Source organism: Choloepus didactylus, chromosome X (assembly GCF_015220235.1).
Source record: "Choloepus didactylus isolate mChoDid1 chromosome X, mChoDid1.pri, whole genome shotgun sequence".
Taxonomy (NCBI): domain Eukaryota; kingdom Metazoa; phylum Chordata; class Mammalia; order Pilosa; family Megalonychidae; genus Choloepus; species Choloepus didactylus.
The window spans coordinates 132,422,571-132,449,266 of NC_051334.1; the positions used below are offsets into that span (position 1 = coordinate 132,422,571).

The following is a 26,696-nucleotide window of genomic DNA, read 5'->3' on the forward strand; positions in this document are numbered from 1 at the left end:
TTTTCCCCAGTATTGAAACAGGATGCAACATTTTACATTCTGACCATTATATGAGGTTCCAGTATCTCTACATCCTCACCTACACTTATTTTATGTTTCTTTATTAATAGTCACATTAGTTAATGTGAAGTGGTATTTTGTAGTTTTGATTTTCATTTCTCCAAAGGCTAGTGATTATCCATTCACATATCTTTTTTAGAGAAATTTCTATTCACATCCATGGCCCATTGGTTAATTGTGTAGGCTTTTTGTTGTTTATTGCAATTCTTTAAATTTTAAGGAGGCCCAATTTATCTATTTCTTCTTTTGCTGCTTGTGCTTTTAATGTAATCTAAGATTCTATTTCTTGATACTAGGTCATGAAGATACTTCCCAGTGTTTTCTTGTAAGTTTTCTAGTATTATCTCATATTTAGGTTGTTGATCCATTTTTAATTATTTTTGTTTTTGGTGGAAAGTAGAGGTCCACATTCATTCTTTTACAGATGGTTTCCAACCTGGTTGTCCAGTTGTTCCAGTTCTATATCTTGAAGTGACTATTCTTCCTTATTAAATGGATTGTGCACCTTGTTGAAAATCAGGTGGCTATAGATGTGAGAATATTTTTGGACTCTCAATTCTATGTTATTGGTCTATATGTCTACATTATTCAGTACCACACTATTACACTTACAGCAACTTTTTAATAATTTTGAAATCAGAAGTTATGCATCCATTGCTTTGTTATTCTTTTCTAAATTGTTCAAGACTCCTTACATTTCCATATAACTTGAGGATCAGGTTTTCCATTTCTTCATATAAAGCTCCTGGAATGTGATTCAATAAATTTGAAAATGGCTTCAGGTAACATTGATTTTTTTTAACAATACTAGGTCTTCCAAACTATGAAGGGATGTTTCTTCCATTTATTTAGTCCTTCTTTTATTCCTTTCAGCAGTAGTTTGGACTTTTCAGTGTGCAAGATTTTACCCTCTTGGCTAATATTTCTTTATGTTTTTATTATAATAGCATATATAAACTCAAAATTCCCACATTTAACAATTTCAAGTGTACAATTCAATGGTATTAATTACATTCACTATATTGTGTTACCACCAACATTTCCATTACCTCAAACAGAAACTTTGCACACACTAAGCAAAAATATCCCCTCTCCCCTTCCACATCTCCTGGTAAACTGTAATTTATTCTCTGCCTCTATGAAATTTTCTTTTCCCAGGTAGTATGTACTAGCCAAATCAAGCAATATTTGTCTTTTTGGGTCTGGCTTCTTTCACTCAACTTGATGTCTTGAAGTTTAATCCATGTTGTCATATGTATCAGAACTTGTTTCCTTGTTATGACTGAATAATCATCCGGTGTGTGTATATACCACATTTTGTTCATTTGTCCATTGGTAGGTATTTGGGTTAGTTTACCTTGTGACTATTATTAACAATGCTGCTGTCAACATTGGAACAAGTTCAATTGCCTGTTTTCATTTCTTTTTAGTACATACCAAATGGGATTGCTAGGTCATATGTTAATTCTATGCTCAACTTTCTGATTATCAGCCAAAAGATTTCCAAAGTGATTGTATTGTTTTACAATGCCAACAATATTATTTAAGTATTCCATTTTCTCTACATACTAGCAACACATATTATTTTCTGTTTCATTAATAATACCCATCCTATTGGGTTGAAATGATATCTCATTGCGGTTTGGATTAGCATTTCCCTGATGACCAATGATGTGCTCTTTTTATTGGCTTATCATTCAATTGTATCTCTGTACGAAGAAACAACTATTCAAGTCCTTTGTTCATTTTTAATAGTGTTATTTGTCCTTATAGTTTTAGCAATTCTTTATATATTTTGAATATTAAATGCTGATTAGTTATGTCATTAGGAATTATATTCACCCATTCTGTAGTCTATCTTTTCACTTTCTGGATAGTGTTCTTCAACATGCAAAAGTTGTCCATTTCTATGAAGTCCATTTTACATACTTTTATTTTTATTGCTCATGCTTTGGGTGTCATATCTAAAAAATAATTCTGCCAAATACAAAGTTTTGAATGTTCCCCCTTATGTTTACTTCTTAGGGTTTTATGATATTATAATAAATTTAGGCCCTTGATCCATTTAGATTTATTTGAGGTATATAGGGTGGGAGTTGAGCTTGTTTATTGCATGTTTTCCCAGAACCATTTGATGAAAAAACTGTTCAAAACCCAATTAATGTCCTTGCAACTCTTGTCTAAAATCACTTGGCCACAAATGCATGAGTTTATTTCTAAACTGTTAATTCTATTATATTGGATAAACATCTATCTTGTTGGCTATACCAAACTGTACAGATTACTGTGGCCTTGAAGAAAGTTAGTAAATCAGGAAATGTGAGACCTCCACCTTGTTATTCTTTTGCAATATTGATTTTGCTCTGCATGATCCCTTGTGATTACCTGTGAGATTGTAGATTGGCTATTCCATTTCTGCAATGAAGGCTTCTGAGGTTCTGATAAATACTACACTGAAACTAAGGATAGCTTTGGGTAGTACTGACATCCTAATAATATGGAGTCTTCCTATCCATGAACATGAAATGTCTTACTGTTTTTTATGTATCTTTATCTCAGCAGTTCATTTTCTATGTACAAATTCCTCCTCTCCTTGACAATATTTATCCCTATTTTTTACTCATTTAGGTGCTCTTGTAATGAAATGCATTTATTAATTTCCCTTTCATATTGTTCCTTACAGGTATGTAGAATCCAGATGATTTTTGTATGTATATCTTGCTCACTGCAATGTTGCTGACTTTATTTATTCTAATAATTTTCTTTGTGATGTTTTGGAATTTTCTGTATGTAGAATCATGCCCCCTATGAATAGAGATAGATTTACTTCTTTTCCAATTTGGATGTGATTTATTTCTTTTCTTCTTGAGTGTTTTGGTTAGAAATTCCAATATAATGTTAAATAAAGTGGTGACAGCAAGCATGCAATTTTTGTTCCTGACTTGAAGCAAGAAGTTTTCAGACTTTTACCACTGAGTATGGTGTTTGCTGAGGTTTTTTTCATAAATGCCCTTTGTCAAGATGAGGAGGTTCCCTACTATTTTTAGTTTTCTGAAGATTTCTTTCATGGAAACATTTTGAATTTTTTCAAGTGCATCTTGTGCACCAATTGAGATGACCATGATTTTCTTTTCCTTCCATTCTGTTAATGTGGAGTGTTACTTTACCTGAATTTCTTATGTTGAGCTAATCTTGCATTAATGGAATCTATCTCTTTGTAGTTAAGTATAATAATTTTAATATATTGTTGGATTTGGCTTGTCAGTACTATGTAAAGGATTTTTGCATTTATATTTATAAGGGATATTGGTCTGTAATGTTCTGTTCCTGTATCATATTTATTTGGCCTTGGTATCAGAGTAATACTGACCCCAAACATAAGTTAGGAAGGATTCCAACCTCTTCTATTTGTTGGAAAAGTTTGGGAATGAGAGTTATTGATTCTTCCGAAATGTAGAATTCTTTTGCAATATGAAAGTCAGAAGAGAGACCATCCTATCCTGGAATTTCTTTTCTGGTATGTTTTGGATAATTGTTTCAATTCTTTTCTTGTTATACGTCTGTGAAGTTTTCTATTTCTTCCTGGGAAGGGTTAGTTAATATGCACATGTCTAGGAATTCATCCATTTCATGGAGGTTTTCTAATTTGGTGGTATTTTATTTTTCAGATATCCTTTTTTTTTTTGATTTAGTAAACCAGAATTCTGGTTTTTATTAATCAACCACAAATATCCTTGCAGTATCTGTTAGGCCAGTAGTTGCTTGACCAGACAACTGGGCACCATCACCTGACCAAGTTGACACATGAACCTAAGCCTCAGAGTCCACCACTTGTACACTTGGCAGCTATACACATCACCTTATGTCATATTTATCTCTAAATACAACTCAATAACAGGCACATGTTTCACCTAACAATACTCAGCTGTCATGCACACAACCAGAAAAGCTCTAAATCTCTCCAGAATAGGGGGCAAGTCCTTGGGTAATATTCACTTTTTATTATTATTATTAATAAATTTTATTTTGAATAAGTTCAATCTTATAGGAACAGTTGTAAAAAACAGTACAAACCCCCTACATAGAATTCCGTCATACCCTGACCCCCCTCCCCTGATACCCTGAGCCATCACCTTTAAGATCCTGTCACACCACCGTCTCTTTCTTTCTCTCCCTCTCTCGCTCCCTCCCTCCCTCCCTCCCTAACACCCATCATCTATTGCTCTATCTTCTGAACATATGGGAGCAACTGCACGTATCTTTGAACAGGCAATATAATTCACATATACCTTTCCCATGGACAAGAACATTATTTTATGCAATCTCATTAAACGCAGCTAAGAAGTTCGAGAAATTCAACATTGATATAAAGCTTACATTCTATATTTCCTCTTTTTTTCTTGTGTCCCAGCTGTGTCCCTTTGAGCCTTTTCTCCTCCGGCCTCAGATCCCATCCAGGATCGTCCTTGGCATTTAATTGTCTTCTATTTAGACTGTCTTATTTTTTTTCAATTTTGGAAAGATATATATAGCCTAAATCTTCCTATTCCACCCCTCCCTAGCATTCCATTAGTGGGATTAATCACATTTAGAACGTTGCAATGCTATCACATTCCGACCATCCATTTCTAGAAGTTTCCCTTCACCCCAAACCAAAATCCCTACTCTCATTTCTTAACTTCCCATTGCCCCTTCCCCCACTTCTTGGAACCCCTACTCTACTTTTCATCTCTTTGGTCATATTCTTTGATACCTTCTTTGTGTTTACCAAGGGGCTTAAATTTAACCTCTTAAATCTATAACAATCTTGTTTTTCTTTGAAACCAACTTAACTTCAATAGGACATGCAAACTGTGTTCCTATACTCCTCCATTGCCCCACCTTTACGTAGTTCTTGTCAAGAATTACATATTTTACATTGAGTCCAAAACCACTGATTTATCATTACAGTTAATGTATTTTAGATCCTGTAGGAAGTAAATAGTGGAGTTATAAATCAACCATACAGTAGTATTGGTCTTTATATCTACCATGTGATCTTTACTGGAAATCTATATTTCTTCATGTGGTTTCAGTCAATTGTTTAGTGTCCCTTCCTTTCAGCCTGCTTAGGACTGATCTACTGGTGATGAAGTTCCTTAGCTTTTGATTGTCCAGGAATGTTTTCATCTCCCCCTCATTTTTATCTTTCAGGTGTTTCTGAATTCTCCAAGTATCTGATGGTTATTGACTTTTATTTGTATTCCATTGTGGGCAAAGAATGTTCTTTGAATAAATTCATTTTTATATTTTTTATTTTATTGAGGCTTGTTTTTATGTCCCCTCATACAGTCCATTCTGGAGAAAGATCCGTGATCACTAGTGAAGAACGTGTGTCCCAGTGACCTAAGGTGTAACATTCTATTATATGTCTGTTAAAAGTCTCTATATCTCTCTTTCATTTCTTTGTTTCTCTGTCAGTAGGGCTCGCTTTAGTATCTGAAGTAGGGCAGGTCTTTTATTAGCAAACTCTCTCAGTTTGTCTGTGAAGAATTTAAGCTCTCCCTCAAATTTGAAGGAGAGTTTTGCTGGATAAAGTATTCTTGGTTGGAAATTTTCCTCCCTCAGAATTTTAAATATGTCATGCCACTGCCTTCTCACCTCCATGGTGGCCGCTGAGTAGTCATTACTTAGTCTTGTGTTGTTTCCTTTGTATGTGGTGAATTGCTTTTCTCTTGCTGGTTTCAGAACTTTCTCCTTCTCTTCTGTATTTGACAGTCTGATCAGAATATGTCTTGGGGTGGGTTTATTCGGATTTATTCTATTTGGAGTTCACTGGGCATTTATGCTTTGTGTGTTTACATTGTGTAGAAGGTTTGGGAAGTTTTCCACAACAATTTCTTTGAAAACTCTTTCTAGACCTTTACCCTTCCCTTCCCCTTCTGGGACACCAATGAGTCTTAAATTTGGACGTTTTATTTTATCTATCATATCCCTGAGATCCATTTCGATTTTTTCAATTTTTTCCACATTCTTTCTTTTGTTCCTTCATTTTCTGTTCTGTATTCCTCGAGGAGATTGAGTTGTTGTTCAGCTTCCTCTAATCTTGTATTATGAGTATCCAGAGTCTTTTTAATTTGGCCAACAGTTTCTTTAATTTCCATAAGATCTTCTATTTTTTTATTTACTCTTGCAATATCTTCTTTATGCTCTTCTAGGGTCTTTTCTATGTCTTTTATATTCTGTGCCATGCTCTTCTTCAAGTCTTTTATATCCCCTGCCATGCTCTCATTGCCTGTGTGTAGTTCTTTGATTAATTCTGCCAGGAACTGTGTGTCTTCAGATCTTTTGATTTGAGTGTTTGGGTTTGGGTTCTCCATGTCATCTGGTTTTATCATATGCTTTAAGATTTTCTGTTGTTTTTGGCCTCTTGGCATTTGTTTTGTTTGATAGGGTTCTTTCAAGTTATATTAAAAAAATGGATATCGATCTAATTTTTCAGAGACACAGTTTGGTGATGTACACTTTCTCTTACTAACCAGCAGATGGCATCTGTGAGTCTTTAATTTGTTAGAATTGCAGCTTGGTGACATACACGTTCTCTAACTAACCAGCAGATGGTGTCCGTGAGTCACTTATTCCCCTCAAATCAGTTCTCCCCAACTTTGTGGTATGTGGGGATCTGATTATTTTGCGGTCCAATTGGTGCACATAATTTGGGTGTGTTGTCATTGCTGTCTGCCCTCAATGAGGAGCATGTGCCTGAGTGGTTAGGGAGGAAGGGCAGGTTTAACAATTAAACCTCCCAGGTGTTCACAGAGATTTAAGACTGTTCTCTGCCGCTGACACAAAAGTCCTTGGTATTGGCGTAGGTTCCCTGGGATTTCTGAGCAGTTCCCCCCTCCCTGCTATGCTTTTCTAGGACCTCTGTTGAGAGGGGGAGGGCCGTGCCATGTCACAAGTGAGCACCAGCCTCCAGGGAAGCCCTGGGCCACCGGGATGTGTAGGGGCGTTCCCAGCCCACTTCAAAGATGGTTGAATGGGACGCGTTAACTTCCCCCTTTCCGCACAGCTCCGGGACAATCAGCCATGGGTGTATTCAAGGCCACTGTCCACGGCCGATATTGTGTCATGTGAGAGATGCTGCAGGAGAGACTCCCTGTCGGGCTGGGTTACTTGTCTCGGGTCTGTGCTGTGTGTTCGGCCCCAGGCAGGTGCAGCACCACCCACTGGGGTGATGGCCGCTAGGTTGGGTTTCTCCCCTTTGTTTCCCTGGACCTGAGACAATCTGCAGTGGGTATGGGAAGGAGTATCCTCCACCCCAGACACCAAGGCATTAGTCCAGACTGCTCCCATCTTATCTGCAGCTCTTCCCAGGCTTCTCTCTTTTTGAAAAAAAAAAAAAAATGCCAGCCCAGCATCTCCCCCCGCTACAGCGTGGCCGATGGATCAATCTACTCACTCACTCTTTCAGAATGCAGACTCCTGGTTTCACCAAACACACGTTCCCTGTGGCTTTAGCAGAACTTGTCTGGCTGGTGCTACTCTGGAAGTGGTGTTCTGGGTCCTTTCTGGTTTTTTATCTAGTATTTTCCATGGAGGTGTTTTTTTCTCTGTCTCACCTAGTCACCATCTTAGGTTCCTCCCAGATATCCTCTTATAATCCTTGTTCTGTAAAGTGATATCCCAATTTTAGTTAATAGTGTATTCAATCTTTTTTGTTCTTCTTAATTTCATTAAAAAAAACTTGTTCATTTATCAATCTCATTTTAAGAACAGTATTTGTTTCTGTTGGTTCTCTGGGTTTACTCTTATATTTCATTTATCTATGCTCAATCTTTACTGTCCTTCCTCTTGCTATCTTTGGGTTTAGTTTGTTCTTCTTTCTCTAGTTCCTCTAGGTCTGAAGTTAGATTACTGATTTCTTGTTAATGGCAGCATTTGCAGTTATAAATTTCATTTTCAACACTGCATTCACTTATTCCCCAAAATTTTGATTTGCCATGTTTTTGTTGTGTGTTTTATTTTCATTTACCTCTAACATTTTCAATTTTCTATAGTGATTTTTTCTTTGACCTATATAGGTTGTATAATTGTGTGTTGTTTAATTTCCACATATGTAAATATTCCTCTTTTCCTTCTGTTATTATTTCTAGTTTCATTTCACTTTGATCTGAGAAGATACTTTATATAATTTCACTATTTTCATGGTGAAATTTATAGTATCCTTCAAGCTCTACTTCCTTATTCCTCTCGTATTTGGAAGTTTTATCAATTTCTCTTATTAAAACTGGTGTTTTGAAAGACTTCAACTTTCTCCTAAAGCAGCTATCTATTTTACCCTCAATTATATTAAGTTTTGCTTCATATATTTTGGGTCTGTATTTGTGGATACATGTATGATTGTTATAATCTTCTTAGATGAAGGATTTATCAATATATAATATCCTGTGCTGTTTCCATTTTGAGTCAGTCACTTGGGCAAATATATAGTTTCTCTGTCTCTCTTGATTATAGTTTGCAGAAGTATCTTTTCCCACCTTGTTACTTTCAGACTCTTTCTGTCTTTGTATCTAAAGTGAGTCCCTTGGATAGCCTACACATGGATCATATTTTTTCATCCAACTGCCTGTGCATTCTTCTCAAATAGAAGAGTTTAATCCATTTATGTATAAAGTTATAACCCATGGATGGATATAGCTATTTGTTTCCAGTATATCATGTGCTTTTTTCCTCAATTACCCCTTTACTGCCATTTTAATTGGTTTTTGTAGTGTACAGTATTGATCCCCTGCTAGTTTCCTTTCTCTGTATTTCTTAGTTATTGCATACTTTATAATTAAATTAACATCTTAAACTAGTAGCCTAATTTGTATGGTACACAGTGAGTTTCAGTAGTATACAAATGCCCTATTTCTGTTTTATATTTTCATTTTCTTGGATTACATCTTTATGCATTTTATGTCCGTTAAGATTTAATCTAACCATTGTTTATACATATTACTTTTAAGTCTGTGGAGAGAGGAGGAAGCATTTGCAAACTGCAATATAATATGGGTTTTTTATATTTACTTTTGTAGTTATCTTTAGCAATACTCTTTATTTCTTCTAATGATTTTGTTACTATCTATTGTCCTTTAATTCCAACCTGAAGGACTCCCTTTAGCATTTCTTGCAGAGCAGGTCTTCTGGCCATGATTTTTAATGATGATTCCACTGTTAATCTTATTGTGAATACCTTGTACATGACACAAGTAATTCTCTTGCTGTTTTCAAAATTCTTTCTCTTTTGCTTTTGATAATTTCACTATAATATGCATTGATAAAGGTCTCTTTGAGTCTAACTGCTTTGAGTTTGTTGAAGGTCCTGTATGTAAATATATATATTAGGTTTGGGTAGTTTGGGGCCATTACTTGTTCAAATTTATTTTGTTCTGTTTCTCTTGAAAAAAAACATAAATTGATCCACTTGCTAGGTCCCAAAGAACCCTCAGTTCTTTTCAGTTTTCTTGATAACCTTTTTCTTTCCGTTCCTCACATTGCATAAATTCAATTGTTGTGTTTCAATTTTTCTAATCCTTTCTTCTAGTAGTTCAAATCTGCTATTGAATCCCTCCAGTGAGTTTCATTTCAATTATTATACTCTTCAACTTCAGAATTTTTAATTCCCTTTAATAATTTCTATTTGCTTCAGATAGCGTTTTTCTAAATTTCATGTAGTTCTTTGTCTAAGGAAACCTTAAGCTTATTGAATATATTTGACAACTGATTTAATATCTTTGACTAGTTTCAATGGATGAGCTTTCCCAGGGAGGGTTTCTTTTCTCTGGGAATAGGTCTTACTTTCTATTTCTTTGTGTGTTTCATAATTTCTGTTGAGAATGGGAATTCTAAATTTTATGATATTTAAAGTTCAGAAATTTAATTCTCCCATTAATCTGAGATTTCAATGGGGAGGGTTATTTCATTGAGGTCAGGATTTCGTGACTTTTCCAAGCTATTTTAGTTCCCAAATTGGAATGAAAATAGACAAGAGGGAAATAGTTGATCAGCCTCTTTAATAAAACTCTAAAATTTACCGCAATAGCATTTGCTACTAACGGTGCTAAATCCCAAGAGATCTAAAGCATTATATCAAAAGCTGTGATCAGTGACCAGACAGTACCTCCCAGACTTTATAATTCCACCCTGGCACAAACAGCTACATCAGGAACTCAAGCTGAAGTACCCACTGTTGGTTGTCTGTAGGTTCAGGGGAAGAGACAGTAGTCACTACACAAGTTAAATTCAAGAAACTTTATCACAAACTATCAGTTTATTCATCCTGCTTTTTCCAGGATGTGAAAAACATTTAACTAAATTCCATAGTTCTAAAACAGTTGATCAAGACACTACCTGCCCATTCAATAGCTCTTTTGGTGAAGTGAATGATTCCAAGAGCTTCCTACTCCACCATCTCCCCATCATACATGCCTATTTATTTTCTTTTACACCTGGAACTAAAAGATTCTGTCATAAAAATTGCTGTTTACAAACTAAGAGAACAGAGACTTTAGTGATTATACACTTCAAGATCTTGAATAAATGGTGTGGGAAAAGTCACTATCAGACAACTACATTTAAAACAATAAAGAAATTGTTATAAACCGGAAAACCCTAGGGAAGGGGAAGAATATGGTTTCTAGTGTTCTACATTAAAATAGGCAAATGCTCAAATTTCAACCAAATTAAAGATACGCAAAAATGGGTAAAATTTATCATTAAAAGAATGAAATAAAGCAGCAGAAACCATTCATGAGAAATCTAAAGCCTAAAGACATTAGACTTATGACAAAAAACTTTAAAACATGTTTTAAATATTCCAAAAGAGCAAAAGGAAATCATGGACAAAAAAATTAAAGGAAATAAAGGGAAAAGAACATGAGCAAAAAGAGAATTTCAATAGATATACATTATTAAGAATAAACCAAGAGGACTCCCAGTCAACAAGGATGGTGATATGAGAGGCTCTAGAGGTCTGTAAGGAAAACTGGGCACTAAGAGAGAAAATGTTAACAAAGCACAGAAGCAGGCAATCTTTGAACAAGTGTGAAAAGCAGACAGAACCAACTTCCTTGGAGTTCTGTAAAAATAAATGGTTGCACTAATTGGGAAAGGGCAAGATTGAAACAATGTTTGTGAAAACTCAAGGACACATTGATAAACCCTTCCCCTATTCATTCTTGGCTCCAAGTGAAACCAGCCTGCATTAAAAGTCCTATCTGGGAGGGAGCAAAGGAACCTCTAAACACATACTGGGTAATGTGTTTGTCATACCCGTCTATCTGGTACAGCCTAAAGGATTGAACCAGGATATTCATCTATAACTTGCCTTTCAGGAACATACACCCACATGCAGAAGCAACTTTTGTAAAGCTAAATCAGTTCAAGAAATCATGAAATTTTGACAGCCTGGGCAAAGAAATAATAGCATTAAAGAGACAATAGTGTTCCCAAGAAAGGGGAAAGACTATTTCATAGGAAGAAAGGATATACTCAAGCCCCAGGTAATAAGGAAATTCCAAAGAATGGAAATCACTCTTATTACAAAACATTTGCTTATAAAAGACCTCAGCTGATGCCATCAAAATGGTTATTTAAAACTCCTCTGTAAAAGTATTACCAGATATTTAATGAATAAAAAGACTAGTCTCATTTGCTTAGAACTGTGGAGGACAGTAGACACTGGAGAAGAATTCCACAAGTGCTGTATCTAATTCACACAAAATCTCAGCTAGGAGAATTTCATCTCAGACACCAGTATGTTCCAATTCCTCTCCCCTTCACTTGGTCCCATGCAGTTTGGTGGCTTGAGAGAGGCAAAATGGCCTATGTACTTCCCACTGTGGACTGAGACTATACAGTGAATCACAAGAGTGAGGTACAATTTCAGGCATATGTAGGCACAAGGACTTAAGTGTGAAAAAAACTAACACGGAAGACAAGCTGCTGTGGAGCAAAAAAGGAGAGATCATGACAGAAAAGAAAAAAGAAAAAATGTGTGCACACATTCAATTCAGTTTCAATTGGCTAAGACAATACAGGCAAATCTGAAGTTACCCATCATTCTGTATCGAGCCTATCTGATTCCCTGGTACAGAATAGATAAACAGTGAAGAAACTGGAGACAGAAAACAATCAGAGAAAAAAATGGGGATGGTGGTGTTAAACTGAACTGATGTTAGATAGGATGGGTCCCTGAGAAGAAAACTGTAAGGAAAACTGGGCACTAAGAGAGAAAATGTTAGCAAAGCATAGGAGCAGACAAGAAAAATCTGCACAAAAATAAACCAAACAGATCAAGATTTCCAGAGAAGGAAGAGGTTAAGGGCATCTTCCTTGAAAATGAAAGAATTGCACAAATAGTGCAACCTTAAAAAAATGCACTGAATATCTAGGGCAAGAATCAGAAGAAAAAGAACTGAGAAAATCTAAACAAAGATTTAAAAGTCTGGAATAAGTTAGACTAAGTGTCAAACAAAAGCCTTAGTTCAAAGCCAAAAAAAAATAAAATCCTATACAAGAGGGATAAATGGATGTTCAGACTTTATTGCATCAATAAAATCAGATGCAACAATAATTTGCCTATATATTAGCAAAAAGTTACAAGCCTTACTAAGAAACAGGAAAATATGGCTTAGAGAGTATAAATTAAAACATCAGAGAAGACTCAGAAGTTGGAACATGTAATCAAAATGTTCAAACAAATCTCCCAAATCAATTCAAGGATATGAACACAAATATTCATAAAGAGATAATGGATATTAAGAAGACTTTGTGACAGGTTGGGCAAAAATGGCAGAGTAGGGAGCTGTGGGAATTAGTCCTCTAAAGCAACAAATAAATAGCCAGTAACTACTAGTAAGTACTCTGAAACAATGGTTTGGGGGACACCCATGGCTGGACAAACATCATACACCAGTCTGGAGTCAGTGGAAGGGCTGAGAACACAGCAGAGAACTTAAGTAAAGCCCCCAAATTGAGGAGCTCACATCCCTCCCCCACTGGCATGGCAGACTGAGTTGGAACATTTCCCTGTGGGATAAAGAAGCCATTTTCACTAGAAGTGAGGGAAGAGTTCAGGTTTCAATTTTGGTTTTAACTAACAAAGCTGGATTACCAAAATCAAGCTAGAGCACACATAAACCCTGAGCAAGCAGGAAAGGAAATGTGGGGTCTCTTCTGACAGAGAGGAGACAAGGCTGATGGAAAAAATAATAAATAAATAAGTAAATAAAACCACAGGCTTTTGAAGTTGGATGATCTCAGAATACTGGAAAAGGAGTGGATCCCAAGGAAAAGGGCAAATAGAACTGGGTGCCAACACCAACTCTTGATTGGGGAGCTTGGGACTAGCTTTGAAAAGGGATTTATCTCATTTTTCCTTCTCTTCTTTCTTTCTTTTTTTTTTTTTTTTTTTCATTTTTCCCTCTCATTCTACATAGCTCATTACAGACAGCCTCAGGTATTTTCAAGTGTCAATACTGACCCAGGCAAGGATGGAGTTGAAATAGTTACAAAGACAAAGGAACAAATGAAATGGAGGAGATAATTCCCTAAAGGGCATAACTTCCCTAAGAAAATGGAAAACACAGCCCAGCTAAAGTGGTTGCCCTGACTCAGAGAATTCAAACTCAAGAGCCTAGGGTTAAATAAAACAAACAAACAGAAACAGCTTAAGCTTGGCTTCTGACTCACCATTGGTTCCTGGCAGGAAGAGGCTCTGTTGAGACTTGAAAGCTTGAAAAACCAAGGACAGAAACAGGAGAATGAAAGGTACAATGGAAGAGATGAAAAACTCAATGGAGACATAGAATAGCAGAGTTGCAGAGGCAAAAGAAAGGATTTGCCTAATCTAAGAAAGGATTAGACAGCTGAAAACCTACATACAAAAAAAAAACAGCTAGGGAAAAGAATGGAAAAATATAAGCAGGGACTCAGGAAAATTAATGACAACATGAATTTATACGTCTTCAGTGTCCCAGAAGAGGAAGAAAAGGGAAAAGATGCAGAAAGAATAGAGGAAATAATCAATAAAAATTTCCCAAATCTTATAGAAGACATAAAATTATAGGTTCATGAAGCACAGCACATGCCAAACAGAATTGACCCAAATAGACCTACTCCAAGACACTCACTAATCAGGTTTCAAATGTCAAAAAGATAAAAAATTCTGAAAGCAGCAAGAGAAAAGCAATCCATCACACACAATCAAAGCTCAACAAGACTAAGTGCACATTTCACAGTAGAAACCAGAGGTGAGAAGCATGTGGTTTGATATATTCAAGATACTGAAAGAGAAAAAAATTCCAATGATAAATCCTATATCTAGGAAAACTGTTCTTCAAAAATTGGAGAGTTTTAAAACATTTACAGATAAACAGACACTTGGAGAGTTCAAGAATAGGAAACTTCCTCTACAGAAAATACTAAAAGGAGTGCTACAGGCAGAAAGGAAAAAAACAGGAGATAGAGGTTTGGAGAAGAATGTAGAAATGAAGATATCAGAAGTTAGAAAGAGTGTAGAGATCTGGCATTTGATGCCGAAGGAGTATAGAGTGTTCAACAGAATTGATTGTATAGATCCAGAAATAGCATAATACTGTAATACTGTATGATGGTAGAACATATTCTAAGTACAGTGAACAAAGACGACTGTGAGTATGGTTGAAAGAAGGCGGCTATGGGCATGTATGATAACAGAAAGAATGACTGTAACTGTATAACAGTGAAATTTAGTCATCAGTGACTGCGATTAAATGTACAAATGTAAGAATCATTTTACAAGAGGGAGAACAAATGAATGTCAACTTTGGAAGGTGTTGAAAATGGGATTGTAGTTGGGAAAAAATAAAACCAACGTGAACTAGAGCCTATAGTTAACAGTAAAATTATAATGTGCTTCCGTTAATGGTAACAAAGGCAATAAACCAAAGCTAAATTTCTTTAAGAGGGAGATATAAGGGAGGTGCATGAGATTCTTGGCATTGGTATGGATATCTGATTTTTTTTTGTATTTTATTTTTTTATTGATTATTTTATTTTTATTCAGCATTTTTTCTTTTTCTTTTTTATTCCTTTGTCTCCTCTTCCTCTTTCTTTTTGGAAGAAATGGAAATCTCTTCATAAAGATGTGGTGGGGATGACATAATTATATGATTATACAGGGAACAATTGATTGCTACTTAGGAGGGAATGTATGATGTGTGAATAAGTTTGCTTTAAAAATAAACAGAGAGATAGAAGTACTGGAAAAAAAATGTGGAGAGAGGGATGTACCTAATCACTCTTGGTGGGGAAGTAGAATGGTGCAGCCAATCTGAAGGGAAGTGTGGTGTTTACAAGAAGCTATGTATGGGTTGCCAGATGGTCCTGCAACTCCGTTATTGGAAGAAATGTGAACAGGTCATGAATGGACATTTTCACACTGGTGATTATGGTGGCTGTATTCATGATTCATAGTGGTTGGAGGTGGCCCAAAAGTACATCAACTGATGAATGAAATGGTGAACGGTAGTGTATACATACTGTGGAATATTGCATGGCCATAAGAAGAAATGATGTAGTAAGGTAGCAACCAAGTGAATGGACCTTGAGAAGAGTTTTTGGAATGAAATAAACAGAAATGAAGTGACAAATATTATAAAAACCTCACTAATATGAACTCGTGCAAATTCTGAGAACTGAATCTGAGAACATAGGTTATCAGGGTAAGTCTTGTAAAGTTTCCTAGATTGTAAACTCTTACAGTGGTCACATCTATTCATGAGTTGTAATGGTAATTTCTAAATTGAGATTCTGTACTATTTGTGTATAACCTTTTGGATATCTGTGTGACACCTGATACCCACAGCCAGAGTTTGGCAGCACTGCATGTCAGCATCACCCCATAGCACACTGTTAAAAATGAAAAAGAGATCAGAATTTAATTTAAAATATGAATGAAATGGACTTGGTTATTAAGACTAAGGTAAATTAGACACAACATTGAAAGCAGTTATTGACTGTGTTCTGAAACTTCAACTTCTGCATGAGACCAAAGGAAGTGATCTTTATTTAGTGCAAGATCTATATTTTCTGTAGCACACTATATAATTTAACTTGTGTGGGCAGTTTACTCAAATACTATAATTACATGTAACCTTAATAGGGTGTGAGAACTTGTAGGTTTGTACGGATTAGCATGAAGCTCTGATACATCCCAGAGTAATTTGGACAGATAATAAAAAGTACATGCAAAGTCCCCTAGAGGGACTGGGGAAAAATATGGAAATATTAAATACCCAAACCTGTGGAATTCTTGAGAATTTCACAAACATCTCACAATTGTTAGTTTAGTTGGCCAAGCCTTCAGTCTTGGAACTTGCCCTTATAAAGCTTATTACTGCAAAGGAGGGGATAAGCCTACTTATAATTGTGCCTAAGAGGCATCCCCAGAGAACCTCTTTTGTTGCTCAGATGTGGTATCTCTAAGGCAACTCAGTAGGTGGATTTGCTGCCTCCCCCCGCAGCTTATGTGGAACATGGCTCACAGGTATGTAAATCCTCCTGGCAATGTGGAACATAACTCCTGGGGATGAGCCTGGACCCAGCCTTGTAGGATTGATAAATGTTTCTGGACCAAAAGGGGGAAGTGTAATGAACAAAACGAAGTTTCAGTGGCTGAGAGATTTTACATGGAGTTTGAAGATGCCATTCTGGAGATTATTCTTATGTATTATATAGATATCTCTTTTAGTTTTTATTGTGCTCAAATGGCTAGAAGAAAATACCTGAAAATGCTCAGCAATCCAGTATCCTTGATTGTTTATGATGATTGTATATCTATATAGCTTATATGGTGTGACCAAGTGATTGTGAAAATCTTGTGGCTTACACTCCCATTATCCAGAGTATGGACAGATGAATAGAAAATTGGGGACAAAAAGTAAATGAATAAAAGGGGGGAGGAGCAGTATGAGATGATTTTGGTGTTCTTTTTTACTTTTATTTTATTTTTTTAGAATAATGAGAATTTTCAAATCTTTGTAGTGATTAATGCACAACTATATGATGATGCTGTGAACAATTTATTGTAAACTATGTATGACTGTATGGCATATGAATGTATCTCAATAAATTGCATAGAAAAGATTATATGAACATAAAGAAGAATCTGAAAATACAAAAAGACACATAACAAATTTTGGACATGAAAGGCACAGAAAAGAGATTGATAATACAGTAGACAGAAATAAGAATTTTGAACCAGCAGAATACAGAAAAAGCAAACTAGGAGACAGGACAATCAAAACCACACAGTAAGAAAAACAAATAGAAAAAAGCATAGAAAATATTGAGCAGTGTCTCAGGGATATGAATGACAGAATCATGCAAACATATGTATGATCAGTGTCCCAGAAGAAAAGAAAGGAAAAGGAGAAGAAACAATATTTTCAGAAATAATGGCCCAAAACTTCCAAACTCCTATTAAAGATATAAATATCCATGGTCAACAAGCACAATGTACCCCAAAGAGAATAAACACCAATAAACAACTTCTGAGACTCATACCAATCAGAATTTCAAATGCCAAAGATATAGAGAATGCTGAAAGCATCAAGAGAAAAAAGATTCTTGATATACGGCGCACACTGGTGATATAGCACGGCATTCCCTCAGCTGAGCTCCTGGAGGATCGCGGCTGGAAGGGGGGATCCGTTCAGAGATCCCAGGGACACTATGCCAAGTCCGGTCGTTTGTGGGACAGAGAGAGTGAGGGGCTGGGGCTGAAATGAAATAAAGGCTTGGACTCTTGTGGTGGCCTTGAATCTCCGGGAACTGGAGGTATTTGAATATTGAGGCTGTCCTTCCTCCCTGGCCACCCGTACAAGCGCCCCGCATTCAGGGCGGACAGCTCCAGCAACACACCCAGGCTGAGTTCTCCGGCTGGACCCTACAAGAATCATTTCCCCACACACCGTGGGGACAAGGTGGAGAACTGACTTGAGAGGTATAGGTGACTCACAGATGCCATCTGCTGGTTAGTTAGAGAAAGTGTACGTCACCAAACAGTGTTTCTGAAAAACTGGATAGGTTTTTTTTTTTTTCACAAATTAAAAGAACCCTGTCGAGCACAGCAAATGCCAAGAGGCCAAAAACAACAGAAAACCTCAATGCGTATGATAAAACCAAATGATATGGAGACTCCAACTCCAAACACACAAATCAAGTTATCAGAAGAAACAGAGTTCCTTGCAGAATTAATCAAAGAAATACAACTGAGGAACGAAAACATAGCAAAGGATTTAAAGGACATCAAGAAGACCATGGCCCAGGATATAAGTGACATAAAGAAGACCCTAGAAGAGCATAAAGAAGATATTGCAAGAGTAAATAAAAAAAACAGAAGATCTTATGGAAATAAAAGAAACTGTTGGCCAAATTAAAAACACTCTGGATATTCACAAGACAACACTAGAGGAAGCTGAACAACATCTCAGTGTCCTAGAAGTCCACAGAACAGAAAATGAAAGAACAAAAGAAAGAATGGAGAAAAAAATCGAAAAAATCGAAACGGATCTCAGGGAAACGATAGATAAAATAAAACGTCCAAACTTAAGACTCATTGGTGTCCCAGAAGGGAAAGAGAAGGGTAAAGGTCTAGAAAGAGTATTCAAAGAAATTGCGGGGGAAAACTTCCCCAACCTTACACACAATATAAATACACAAAGCATAAATGCCCAGTGAACTCCAAATAGAATAAATCCAAGTAAACCCACCCCAAGACATATTCTGATCAGACTGTCAAATACTGAAGAGAAGGAGCAAGTTCTGAAAGCAGCAAGAGAAAAGCAATTCACCACATACAAAGGAAACAACATAAGACTAAGTAGTGACTACTCAGTGGCCACCATGGAGGTGAGAAGGCAGTGGCATGACATATTTAAAATTCTGAGAGAGAAAAATTTCCAACCAAAAATACTTTATCCAGCAAAACTCTCCTTCAAATTTGAGGGAGAGCTTAAATTTTTCACAAACAAATGCTGAGAGACTTTGCCAATAAAAGACCTGCCCTACTTCAGATTCTAAAGGGAGCCCTACCAACAGAGAAACAACAGAAAGGAGAAAGAGATATAGAGAATTTTAATAGAAATATATAGTACCTTACATCCCAAAGCACCAGGACACTCATTTTTCTCTAGTGACCAAGGATCTTTCTCCAGAAGGGACCATAAGCTGGGACATAAAACAAGCCTCAAGAAATAAAAAAAAAAAGATTGAATATACTCAAAGTACATTCTCCAACCACAATGGAATACAAATAGAAGTCAATAATTTTTTGAACTGTAACTTCACTATTTACTTCCTACATGATATAAATTACACAAACCCTAATTACAAATCAGTGGTTTTGAACTCAATGTAAAATATGTAATTTTAGACTCCTATATAAAGGTAGGGGAATGGAGGAGTATAGGAACATAGTTTATGTGTCCTATTGAAGTGAAGGTGGTATCAAAGAAAAGCAAGATTGATATGGATTTAAGAGGTTAATTTTAACCCCCACAGCAAACACAAAGAAATTATCAGAGAATATAACCATAGAGATGAAATGCAGAGTTTGGGTTAAGAGAAATGGGGGAAGGGGCAATGAGTTAAGAAATGAGGGTGGAGTTGCTGTTTGAGATGAAGGGAAATCTCTAGTAATGGATGGTGGGAAAGAGCATTACAACATTCTAAAGGTGATTAATCCCACTAATGGAAGGCTAGGGAGGGGGTGGAATGGGAAGATTTAGGCTGTATATATGTTTCCACAATTGAAAAAAAAAAAAGACAGTCTAAATAGATGATGATTGAATGTCAAGGATGAACTTGGATGGAATTGGAGGATAGAGGACAGGTGGCTCAAAGGGACACAGTTGAGACATAAGGTAAAGGAAATATAGAATGTAAGCTTTGTATCATTGTTGAATCTCTTGTACTTCTTAGCTGTGCTTAATGGGATTGCATAAAAGAATGTTCTTGTTCATGGGAAGCGTATATGTGAATTATAGTGTATGTTCAAGGATGTGTGCAGCTAGTTCTTAAATGTTCAGAAGACAGAGCAATAGATGATGGATGATAGGGAGGGAGGGAGGAAAAGAAATAGTGATGTGACAGCATGCTAAGGTTGGTGGATTGAGCTATTGGGGGAGGGGGGTCAGGGTATGATGGAATGCTGTGTATGGGGGTAGTATTGTTTTTGCAACTGTTCCTATAACTTTGAATTTATTTCAAAATAAAATTTAAAAAAAAAAGAAATAGGGGGAACAAACATTCCAAAATAAGCACAGTAATAACAAAAGCATGCATAGCAGAATGTCTAAGAGCAAAGAGTTTGGAGTAAGACAATTATGGTTGAAATCCCAACTACAGAAACTGTGTCATCTTAGCCAAATTACTTAACCTCTTTGGACCTCAGTATAAATTCTTAAAAATCTGGATAATAATGTCTCCTTCTCCAAAGTTGTGAGGATTGAAGACACCAGTCATACCATAAGATCTCGATAAAGAACGCAATCACCAATAAAGCAGTAAACATAACTTTCTCAGTGTTGGTGAATAATGGGAGAGAAGTCTAGGAAGGTAAATCGGGACCAGACTAAGGTAACTCCATAAAGATTAGGAGAATTTTGGAGAAAAGAGAATAGAGTGATCAAAGTTGAAATTTGTACAGGAGAGACAGACACAGAGAGCAAGCCAGAGAGAGGAAGAGAGATGAGAGGAGGGGGGGGGGGGCGATACGAAAAATGACAAAATGACTTGGGAGCTAAAAGGAATAGGCCCAAACAAAGGTGGGGCAGTGGGAATGAAAGAGGGGTATGGACCATGTCTATTCTGTGCACCATTTTATATCCATAACCTTGTATAATGCCAGTCACATAGTAAATGCTCAATAAATATTTGTTGACTAAAATATTTAAAGAATTATAATAATGAGATGGGAGAAGCAAAAAAAAAAAAAAAGATTCCAGTTCAAGCATAGATGACTGAGAGAATTATAGGAGTAGGTTGGTTGGAAGGGCCCAGGAAATAATGATCCATAAATTTGGGTCTATGAGTTTGCTGAGCCTATAGTGCCTTCTGGTACCCGTGTTTAGCATACTTCCATAAGCGAAACTGGAGCTCAGCATAGAGGTGGCGGCTGGTGATAGGTTGTTGAAAAGTTCATTAGCATGTGAATAACAATTGCGATGACGTGGTCTGAAGGAGGTTTTAAATGGGAGACAGCACGGGCAGTGATGCCAGTGAGAGGAGAGCAGTGGAGGGAACCCGGTGTACCCTTAGAGCTAGACTAGCGGAAAGCGAACCAACACAGGAGTAAGACTGAAAGTATGAGAAAAGTCAGAAGAGGCTGGTCTCAGGGAGATGGAGGAAGACAGCAAGGAAGGAGCGAATATCTTCATGAAGAGCCGCAAACCAGCCAAGCACGGTAAAACTGTCGAAATATGTAACTGATTTCGCTGTTCAGAAATTGTTGGTGGCTTTGAGATGAGTAATTTTAAAGGGATGGTGGGGCGTGCAGTCAGATCGCCGCAGTCCTTAGATTGCTTAAGTTTGAGACCCAACTAATTTGTGACCTTACGCAACTTACTTGATTGCTCTGTGCCTTGGTCTCCTCAGCTATAAAATAGGGATGATAAAATAATAGCAATTAGGGTTATTGTGAGGAACAAATAAGCGTATATGGATAAAAGGCATAGAAAAATACCTTGTACATTGTCACCACTCAGTAAAAATGTAGTTATTAGAGTGGGTTTTGGAATAACTACGTAGTCATGAAAAGATGCATGGCACTAATTTTCCTTTTGGGGTCTGCAAAAAATTTAAAAATGTAATCCAGAATGGACTACCAGAAGGTTATTTTCCATTGAATATGGCTAGCGCAAAACTAAATAGTGAATAATTTGAGGAACGCCACTGAGGCGTTGGGGGTTAACTCAGTGAGGCTCGAGTTTTCCAGAATGTTCCAGAACTCTAAACTATTGTTTACTTGTCATGCGCAGTAAGAGCCTGCGCTTTGGCCAAGCTACAGGCTTTTTCCTACAGGCTACAGAGTCGGTAGGAGTCGCCTCACGTTTCTCATTGGTCTTAAGCGGGACTCGGCCCCGCCTCCTGCAGCAAAGACGTCCCCTCACTGGACCATTCCGATGGTGGTTTTTCTGCTTGTCCCAGGACGCGTCTTAGGCGAGTCGGATACTTTGATTTAGAATATCCAATTTACAAAAGCAAAATATTTTTCTTTTAAACTGAGTAAATAAATACCAAACAAATATATAAAATAAGCAGATGGAGAGAAAAGTCGGAACTGAAGGGAGATGGTACTTAAGGTTGGAACATCGGGGCACCTTTTACGACGGACGGAGTTATTTCCGGAAGAGAATGGGCGGGTAGAGAATTCTGAGCGATTGGCGGGTTTTGGGCTCTTCCTAAATATTTGATCATACCGCAGCGGTGGAAGCCGGACACGTGAGGACGTAGTAACGCCACCACTGCCGCAACAGAGTTGTTCGGACTCCCCCATGGCCACGTCTGTGGTGAGTGTCGGAGCCGCGGCTAGGTGCCTGGGCACCAGCTCTTGGGCTTGGGGAGGAGCGCCGTGCTGGGCTGGCTGCCGGTCACGTGAGCAAGTGGCGCCCTCTGCTCGCCCCCTTGCCCAGCCCAGATAGCTGTGTGACCACTTTCTAGTCCCGGAAAGGACGGGGAGATGGTGACTAGTGACAGGTGGGGAAGTTTGGGTCTGTTGTCTATGGCTCTGCACCTCCTCTCTAAAAATCACTTTAGTTCAGCTGAGAAAGAAATGAAACTGGTTATTCATATCTCTTAATACAAATAACAGGCCTGGCCAGTAAATGGCTAGGGAGGAAGGTACTTAATCCTCCTGCAGGAGAAAACCGCAATCAGCATTTCTTTATTCTAAAGTTGTTCAGTTCTTCACAAACGCTTGTGTTTACTTAATGTGTTCTGTGTAGTTTAGCTACCTAAGTTTTCAAGTAGTTCGTTGAACGTCATTTTTACTTTTTTTCGTTCATTATAAACAATTCTTGTGTTCAGTCACAATTTTTTGCCTGAAAAGAGAACTGAACACTTCCCTCGCTCACTCAATGGAATTTTTTCTCCATTTAAGGTTCATGTAGCATCATTTTTTAAGGTAAATATTTTGTAAAATGTTGAAAATCTGAAGTACTTCATTGCCAGGCAAAGATTATGAGTATATAGTGAGGAGTGAAAATTTTCAAACTGGCTACTGAGAAATGATTATGGCTTAAAGGCATGTTCCTAAATATAGTGAAATGTTAAAAATGGAAAACTTCTGAGGCTTAGTCTTTAAAATGTCCAAATTTATATGAAAGAGTGTGTACTATGTGTAGAGCTACAAATTGGTTGAAATAAATTGTCAGCTTCTGTTGGTGGTTTTGTGTTTGCAAGCGGTTAGAGGGGTGGTAATCTACACTTCTGAGATTTTTCTTGTAGGATTTTAAAACTTACGTGGATCAGGCATGTAGAGCTGCAGAGGAATTTGTCAATATTTACTATGAGACAATGGACAAAAGACGTCGGGTGAGTGTTGCAGATCCTACTACTATTTATTAAATACTAGTTCTTTTTCTGAGCCAGCCATTCATCTGACCTGCATAAATGAAAACTGTGGACTTGTTCTTTAAAACTGCATTGCTTAGGGAGGGATTGGTAAGATATTAGTGGGAGTGTGGGCTTTGGAGTCATATTCCAGCTTTGCTCTTACCTGGCTCTTTAACCTCATTTCCGTTTTAGGATTGTAAGTGGGAATTAATTTAAAAACACTGCACGTAACATAGGGCCTAGCATGTATTTACTTAAGTATATACATACTAACATTAAAATGACTCAGCTTTTTACACATATATAAAACTAGGATTGAATTGAACAGGTAGGGTTTGGTTGACAGTTTCATTAATACTGAGAATTTCCTTTATAGAAAAGGAGGGAGACCAGAACTGGTTTGGGTTGTATGTACTTGGAACTTTTAACAATTTAATTAATTTTAATACAGAAAGCAAAATTTTTCAGCTTACCGGTTTGGATGCAGGGTTTCTTATTGTGGCTAAAGTGAAATAGAAAGGTTTTCAGCTGTCTAGTTTATCTAATTATGGCCAAAGGCATACCCCCTGTTCACATTGGTTTTTCGTGGAGATGGAGGCAGAACCATGAAAGTGTTTATATACTGTCTGTAACCTTTTAATCGATTTCTATAAAATGTTTACCCAAAGACAAAAACCCTTCCCTTTTTCTTTTACTTTCCTTTTAGGCACTAACCAGGCTGTATCTGGACAAGGCCACTTTGATATGGAATGGAAATGTTGTTACTGGGCTGGAAGCCCTGGCTAATTTTTTTGAAATGTTGCCTTCTAGTGAGTTCCAGGTCAATATGTTAGATGGCCAGCCAGTTCATGGTAAGATCATGGTCTTTTCGTTCTCTTTTAGTGAGCATTGAGGTTTTACATCAAAAGCAGTAAGCACCTTTTGGTGACAAAAGTCTTTACTTATTGATTAAAGTTAAATATTATGAAAAATACAGCTGTCTAATCAAGCTTTTGGTCTTCATTTAGATGCATCTCACTCCAGAATGTCAGTAGTTTTGGTGGATTGGGCGATTATGGCTTGTTAAAACTTGTATGAGAAGTTGAGGCTGAATTTATTTTCGTTCATGGAGAGGAGAGATATTTTTCCCTAAATAGTTGCTATGTCCTGCTATGTCCTGAAATGTGTCCAGAGGAAAATCATACCAGATTTCTGATTAATAGGCTTTAGTATCTTACACCCTATTAAAATTTTACAGAAGAACTTTACTGTTACGTGAAGACTACCTTAGAGAAGATGGAATTTAATTCAAGGTAAATTGATGCAGTTTATAAGATTAACCTTTACGTAGGGTTCTAAGTGTCTTAAGTAGTGGTTTAGGGTGATTCTTTTTCCTTTTTATATACAGTTCTTCAAAAAAGCGGTAGCTTAAGAAGCAAAATGAATAAGCTCTCTTAGAAATCCAGGGAAGTATTAATACATACAGCAAGCAAATGGTCCCATGCTAAGTTATAAATTCTTTATTTTGAAACTTAAGAGTTCTGGGCTGAAAATAATTTTATTATCTTTGAAATGATGTAATGTATAATTTTCTGGCTTTGTATATGTAAATACACAAATAGAAATTGACCTCCTCTCTTGTTTTATGTGGGTGAAGAGCAAGCTACCCAGTCCCAGACTACAGTTCTTGTTGTGACCAGTGGAACTGTGAAGTTTGATGGAAACAAACAACACTACTTCAACCAGAACTTCCTACTGACTGCTCAGTCCACTCCTAACAACACTGTGTGGAAGATTGCAAGTGATTGCTTCCGTTTTCAGGATTGGGCTAGTTGTTAAAAAGGGCAAAAAGTCCATTCTCCTTTGGTCCATTAGTGCCAGCAAGAGAAATTTATGTGAATTAATTCATTTCATTGTAGAAGCACTATAAACTGGTGTTTGCTGAAACTAAATTTCTTTAATGTTTTTTGATTCCTAGAAGCACCTTTTCTAGCAGCTGCCAGTTTGGATTGTTGCCATTAAGAGTTTTGATGCTAGTTTCTTACATGCCTTATATACATTCCAGTACTAATGTTATAGTAATATTAAACCTATGCTCTCTGTACTAACATACTCCCTGTGAACCCAACCTACACAAAAATGAAACACTCTCATAATACCATTTATGGTCTATCAGCACGACATAACTCTCTGGGGTAAAGTGTTTTTTTGGTTATTACGTTAATTTTGTTATAAAACACATGCCTACTTTCAGAAAACACTGGTTAATATAGTTTTAATATATGGCTTTTTCATATCAGTTTAATGAGAAAACTACTAATTTTGGGTTTGCATAACTATTCTTGATATGTTGGAATTGCACATAGACCTGTACAGTAGTCGTCTTTTTTTCATGTGAAGTAATGTTTTTTGTTGGCATGTTTTTTTTGTGAAGTCAGTTGATTGACCAGAGAGGTACAAAATGATCTAAATTGATACCCTGAGTATTGGATATATTTAATGGCTTAAAAGCAAAGCTTCTTAAACAGATTTTTTTTGGCATTTCCAGGTCTGTAATTTTAGGTAATAAATGGTTGGTAGTAAGATTGATGGCTTTATGCAGTAGATGGGGAATAAGTAATTTAGAGATTCGTGGTTGGAGCTAAAAGTGAGGATGGCTGGCCAAATGCTAAATTTTCGGTACTTTTTCTACCTCCTAAAATTGTAACCTATTTCTAGGATTTAAATCACTAAGGTAATAAATTGTCCTTGCCAAAATGTTATTATTGTTCTAAGAATGATTTTTTTAAGGTTTTTATATTTCACCTTATACCAAACCAGCGTCCATCTTGATTTGTCCAAGAACTCGTAGGGGTAAAATTGTCAGCAGTAAGCCTAACCTTGGCAGCTGGGGTCTAACATGAAAGCTGGAAACAAAGCCATTGTCAGTAGCATCAGGACACATCTCTTTAAGGTACCCTGAACTTCTAAGTCTTCCATGTGAACTTTAGACCAAATATTTCCCACATGTTAATCGCCCCTAAAATAAGTGACTT

At 36.8% G+C, this 26,696-nt stretch overlaps 1 protein-coding gene and 1 pseudogene across 3 annotated transcripts; one reads left to right on the top strand and one right to left on the bottom strand.

Annotated features, from left to right (window-relative positions):
- The window catches only part of LOC119522346, a 140,049-nt pseudogene extending 117,425 nt beyond the window's left edge, over positions 1-22,624 (bottom strand).
- NXT2 (nuclear transport factor 2 like export factor 2) lies at positions 22,235-26,229 on the top strand. 3 transcript variants are annotated; one of them, XM_037821607.1, is made up of 4 exons: positions 22,235-22,637; positions 23,575-23,661; positions 24,389-24,533; positions 25,319-26,229. In XM_037821607.1, exons 1-4 carry the CDS (start codon positions 22,623-22,625, stop codon positions 25,498-25,500), a joined length of 429 nt encoding a protein of 142 aa, XP_037677535.1. In that variant the 5' UTR covers positions 22,235-22,622; the 3' UTR covers positions 25,501-26,229. The 3 variants fall into 3 exon arrangements, with proteins under 3 accessions (XP_037677535.1, XP_037677536.1, XP_037677537.1); XM_037821608.1 differs by lacking the exon at positions 22,235-22,637 and adding an exon at positions 22,746-22,824; XM_037821609.1 differs by lacking the exon at positions 22,235-22,637 and adding an exon at positions 23,151-23,251.
- Positions 26,230-26,696: the final 467 nt, after the last annotated feature.

Bases quoted from the DNA above. Each gene is read 5' to 3' on its own strand.
- NXT2 (XM_037821607.1), top strand. The intron at 23,662-24,388 runs GTGAGTGTTGCA...CTTTCCTTTTAG, and splicing joins CAATGGACAAAAGACGTCGG to GCACTAACCAGGCTGTATCT. The intron at 24,534-25,318 runs GTAAGATCATGG...ATGTGGGTGAAG, and splicing joins AGATGGCCAGCCAGTTCATG to AGCAAGCTACCCAGTCCCAG.